The sequence below is a fragment of the Fukomys damarensis genome, unplaced genomic scaffold (genome assembly GCF_012274545.1).
Source record: "Fukomys damarensis isolate Sample0158 unplaced genomic scaffold, DMR_v1.0_HiC HiC_scaffold_19, whole genome shotgun sequence".
In the NCBI taxonomy this organism is placed as follows: domain Eukaryota; kingdom Metazoa; phylum Chordata; class Mammalia; order Rodentia; family Bathyergidae; genus Fukomys; species Fukomys damarensis.
The window spans coordinates 24122072-24127984 of NW_022900931.1; the positions used below are offsets into that span (position 1 = coordinate 24122072).

Below are 5913 nucleotides of genomic sequence, written 5' to 3' on the forward strand. Positions count from 1 at the left end.
GGAGCCTGAGAATTAGAAGGTCATCATGCATCGGGGTCACCTTCATATTTTGCTGCTTCTGTGACAATTGCGTAGGAGAGAGCCCTTCTTTGTAGAAAATAATACTAAAAATATTTGGGCCATTAGGGAGCATCCAATCCTCACCCTCAAGTGATTGAGGACAAAAACCTCCTTGTACTGTACTTAACTAAAAAAAAAAAAAAAAACTCTTTGTGTTTTGAAATAAAAGCACTTATGTTATTTGACAAATAAACATGTTATAGGTATCAAGTTTGATTATTTAAATCCAGGAGGGCCAGGGATTTAGGTCTGTGGTTCTACCCGGTTCAATCCCCAGTACCGAAACAATACATAAATAAATAAATAAAATCCGGGGAACCCTTTAACATTCTTTAACTTGGTGAATAACTGCCCCATTTCTTTTCTCTCCATCTAACATTGCTGCAATTCATTCACAAGACTGTCTGGAACCTCAACATCTAAATATCTAATCTCTTTTTTCATCTTTGGCACCAATGAACTGGATTTCCCCACTCGCATGAGTCACCCCATAACAAATTTCCCAGCTTAAATAGTTTTAGAGTTGCACTATTAGTAAAACAACACTGTGAACTGTGCCTCAGATTCAAAGTTTCATTGTAACAATGTGTTCTTTCCCAACATATGCATTTTTCTTTCATGATGTAAAGTTTTTCTTTCTTCCAATTTTCATTTTTTTATTCACATGTGTTTGCAATAAAAGATCACATTCCTCACAGGGAGTTGGTACATGTACATAAGACATCTTAATTTTTTTTTTCCATCCCTTCCCTTCCTTTTCCTACTTGCTCTTCTCAGTCCTTTTCCCTTTTGCAAAAGCTCTATCTTCTTGATGCTGTACAAAGTTTATCTGATGTTGAAGTTTCCTGTAGTTAAGCCTTGACAAAGTCCCTGCTCTGCTTTTCACCCCCAGAAAAATCACACAGCGTGCGGTTTTTAGTCTTAGTCTGAATTGTAAAACACTGAATTTTTTCAGTTTTTCCACAAAGCAAAATGAAAGGATATGCTATTGCTATTTAGAAGCATAAAACACAGCCCTACACACCGCTGCCCCATCCAGTAACCCCCAGCCCTTCCTCATCCTAACCAATTCTGAGAAGGAAGATGAAGAGGAATAGTGCAGTCAGAGAAGGAAAAATTCCTCTCCCTTTCCATTCTCAAAATCTATTCCATTCAGAAGCCTGTGAACCCTCGGTGATAACAAGAAAAACAAATGCTATCCAAATTTAAGAATGTTTTAGTAGTTCTCCCTGGACAGGTGACCCTTAATGGTTTGGGAAGGGGTGAGAGGTTGTTGTTTTTGTTGTCGTTATTGTTGTGTACCAAGGACTGGACCCAGGGGCTTTGCACCCAGCTACATCCCTAGTCCTTTTTCACTTTTTACTTTGAAACAAGGTCTCCCTGAGTTGCTAAATTACCCAGACTAGGCTCAAATTTGTAATCTTCCTGCCTCAGCCTTCCAGAATGCAAAGATTACAGGTATGTGCCACCACGCCTGTGCAGTGGGAGTTTTTTACACACACACACACAGAGTCCTGCTATCTGGCGATGTCAAGAGACATTTTTAATTGTCAAAATCAAAGTGGGAGGCAATACTGGCAACTTGTGGGTAGAAGGCATGGATGCGGCTAAACGTCTGACGACATCCTGAACACACTGATCCCCACAACCAGGAATTCTCAGGGCCGAGATGGAGAAACCCTGAGCAAGATGAATACAGAGAAGATCTGGAAGGGAAAACCAGACCCTGGAAACAAACTCAAAGCATAATTTGAAAAAAAATTTAATAAATAACAAATTCCACACAGACTTACAAAGAATCGGGCTTTTCAGGATCACTGTTACTACTTTGTGACCTTTTCAATCCATTTGAGATTTTGCTTTTGTTTTTTAAATTCTGGGGATGGAACATATGCTAGGCAAGAGCTGCACCCCACACCTGGAGATTTGTTTTCTTTTCTTTCCTTTTTTTATTTTGTGTGTGTGTGTGTGTGTTTTGTTTTGGTAGTAGTACCAGGGTTGAACCCAGAGCCTTTGCGCTGAGCTACATCCCCAGCCCAGTTTCAATTTTTTATTTTTGAGGCAGAATCTCACTTAATGGCTGAATTACCCCAGCTGGACTCAAACTTGCAGTCTTCCTTCCTGCCTCAGTTTCCCAGAGTACTAGGATTCCAGGCATATGCACCATATCTAGCTCCTAGGAAAAAAAATGTATGTAAAAAGCTGGGCGTGGTGGCACACACCTGTAATCCCAGCACTCAGGAGGCTGAGGCAGGAGGATCACTGTGAGTTCAAGACCAGCCTGGGCTACACAGTGAGTTCCAGGTTAGTCTCAACTACATGTGAGACACTGTCTCAAAAAACCAAAAAAAAAAGTATGTATATATCAACTCTTTCACCAAGCATTTCTCGAGCACATATTATGTGTCAATGCCGAGGCCACAGAGATGGACAAACCTGTCTCTTCCCTGAAGGAGCTAAGGGTTTTCAGAGGTAGGAAGACATGTAAATGAAGAGTTATAATACACAGGTCAAAAGGTAAAAGTGACCTAGGCTTGGTGCCTCAGGGAAACTGAGGCAGAAGGGCCTCAAGCTTGAGCCCAGCCTGAGCAAGCTAGGGACTTAGTAACACCCTCTCTCAAAATTAAAAACAAAAAAAAACAATAAATGGGCTGGGAGTATAGATCAGTGTGAAGGCCCTTGCCCCCAGTACTGTGAACAACAACTGGTTTAACTTCCGGTATGACAAACCACAACAAAAAGAAGTGAAAGGACAGGAAAGGGACTTCAGACCGTTCTCTGTGCCAATCACTTCTGCTTACATGAGTTCTCTCCAGGGAGTACTACTCTCATTTCACAAAAGAGGAAACTGGGAGACTAATAACAAAACCTATGAATAGGCATTAGGCACTGTTCTCAGTTTTTTTACACACACGTACTCGTGAACATACTGTGAAGTGGGCATGAATACCATTGTCCTCATTTTACTTATGTGGGTACTAAGGTAAATTATCTAAGGTCCCACCACGAGGCCAGCTGGCCCCAGAATCTATGCTTTTCAGAGTTCACACTGATGCCTCTCTGGGACTCACCCAAAGAAGAAAATGGCAAATAAATCTGGCCTCAAATGCTAAAGAATAATCAGAAACCCAATGCTCTGGTCCAATGTACAATATTGCATACTCTCCCGTGTCCTAGAACAGAGCCCAAGGTGCAGTAGGCTTACAGATGTCCGACTTTGCCCGAGGAAACCAAAGCAGCACCCATGTAGGAAGCAGCATCTTAGCTCAATATTTGAAATCTAAGGAGGTGAACACTGGGAGAGTCAGGGCAGGGGACCACGCCCCAGCATGCTGAGCGGTTCATTGTGGTTGGAACTAAACTGCACCAAGAGAAAGGACTAATGAGATCCTAGAGAAGTAGGAGCCAGATCAAGAAGTGTGGGCTTTGTCCTCCAGGCAAAAGAGATATGAAAGGATCATAAGCAGGGCGTGAGGTAACTTGATTATCCACAACTGGAACTGTACTTTGGGGTCTAGGTTTTTCTGTCCTTCCATTCACTCTTTTTTTTTTTAATTTTTTTAAGACAGTGTCTTGCTATGCTGCCTGGGCTGGCTCAAGTAATCCCCCAGCCTCAGTCTGCCTGAGAAACTGGGACTACGGGTGCACAAAAATGTACAGTGGTGCCTTGGTTCACGAACTTAAATTGTTCTACAATTTTGAAAAGATGACCACATTTGTGTCTGTGTGGGAAAGGTGGCTGGGGTGTGTTCGTCACTCAACGCAGAGTTTGCAAACAAAAACAAAATTTAACCAAACGCTTCTGTTTGCACACAAAAGTGTTCGTGAATGGAGGTACTGCGGCACCTAGCTTTGTTATAATTTATGAGTTAACCTGATTCACATTTTATGGAGTGGGAGGAAAGGGGAGAGTGCCAGCTGACACCCAGGAGTTAGCAATGACGGTGAGCTGCTGTTGAAAAGCCGGAAGTGGTTACAACCAAGACTGAAGCCTCTAGATTGATGTGGTCGGACACATTTTGAGTGCAACAGTGGACCCTATTACTAATACTTAGACAGTGCTTTATGGTCTACCAAGCTTTCTCGTGCCCAGGGAAGGATCCCTCTTTCTGGCTCACATTCCTTGGTCCTCTTCCATCTTCAGTGCCAGCGATGGCCAGTCAGTTCTCACCTCCCAGCTCCTCACCCTGGCATGCAGTCCACTGCCTCCCCTTCCACATTTAAGGACCTTGTCATGACCTCGGGCTACCTGCATAATCCAGGATAGTCTGTCTGTTTTAAGCTCACTTGATTGGCTGCCTTAACTCTCCTCTGCTGTGGAATTCAATACTGTCTCTGGATCTGCAACTAGGGGGTACACATCTCATGGAAGCCACTATGAAATTTCCAGCAAGACCTACATCTTTTCTCCTCCCGACCCAGTTTGATTCACTGGAGGTGAAGACAGTTACCCGGGCTCTTTTCATAATCAAACTAGATTTTTGCAAATAGTACGTATGAATTTATATAAAATTTGTTGGTATTACAAATATTTGTACTTTGGAATATACACATGCCAGAGTGCAGGTGAGAAATTCCAAAGGCAGAAACGTCCTTGGAAGTTGCCCCTCCTTTTAAATTGGAGAGGACAAACTGTGGGGCGGCGTGTGGACCCAAGTGGGGAGTAAGGGATTCTCACGGAAGATGTGGTGCTTAGGCACCCAGCTTCTTCTTGCAAAGTGAGTCAGTTATATCGAGTCAATTTGAAAGTTTTTCTTTCAGTGTATTTCAGCAAACGATCCACCAAGGTGTATGCTCATTTACATAATTTTTTGCACAGTGGGTAGCCTCAGGGAGAAACACTCCACATTACCCAGTGACATGCCACGCACCTCTCGGGCTTAGACAAGCTGGTGCAACAGCACATCAGAGGGGAGGGTGTTTTATTCTGGCTTGGCCAAGACCCTCCTCTCAGCGCTTTTCTTCTAAACAGAAAGCAGTTCCGAGGCGTCCTCAATGTCTTCGGAGACGATTAAGACTATTTCTGTTGTGCTCCTTTCTGTTAACCCCCCCACACCATTTTATTTTTTATTTCAAATAGATTTTAGCATGGCAATGGATAATGGACCATTTTGATGATTTGTGGTATTTAGCCAGGAAATGGACTCCACGGGCATTCGTCAGTATCTCTGCAGGACGGACAAAGTTGTATTTCAATGAACGCATCAGGTCCAAGCGGCTTCCTAGAGAAGAACCACGCTGGTTGAAGGGAGTTGTGGCATAGTTGGCCACGCGCGCGGCTGACCCTGGTGTCCATGGCAGTGGAAGCCACGGGTACAGATGAATCCCCGAGGGAGGGCGTGGGCATCGGGAAGAGCAGGAGTCAGCGGAGCCCACCCAGCTAGGTCCTCCTGAGGCCACTTCCCACCAAGGCTCCTGCTGGAGAACGCTGCGCTGAGAGCCTTCCCCAGGATGCTGGCAACAGGTACCCATTTTATACAGCGCTGTCAATTGTACAAAACAAGGCTGTACCACAAGTTAATTTTATAAAGCAAAAATATTTAATGTACAAGTTAAGTGTTATATATTTATGTAAAATAGTATTTAATGTACAGATTAGGTATAAATATCTTAGAGATAAATATCCTAATTTTTGACAATAGTGCCACATATCCTGCTTCTCTAAAGGTTGAACTCCCTGATTTTGAACCATTTGGTTTGTTTTGGGGATTATATAATAATGCAATTACTGATATGTGGAGCACAAATCCTCCATTTTATATTATATTTTTTGCTTATTTTTTCTCAGTTTTCTACATTTGCATTCCTCTATACTGCTTTAAAAATCATCTTACAGCTCTACTCTGGTTTATC

General features: G+C 42.9%; 1 protein-coding gene across 1 annotated transcript in view; it reads left to right on the plus strand.

The window, feature by feature from the left end:
• The window catches only part of LOC104867632 (olfactory receptor 2F1), a 12975-nt gene extending 7900 nt beyond the window's left edge, over nt 1-5075 (plus strand). The window contains 1 exon segment of the mRNA XM_033765946.1: nt 5033-5075. Within this exon segment, the coding sequence (XP_033621837.1) occupies nt 5033-5075 (43 nt within the window).
• Nucleotides 5076-5913: the final 838 nt, after the last annotated feature.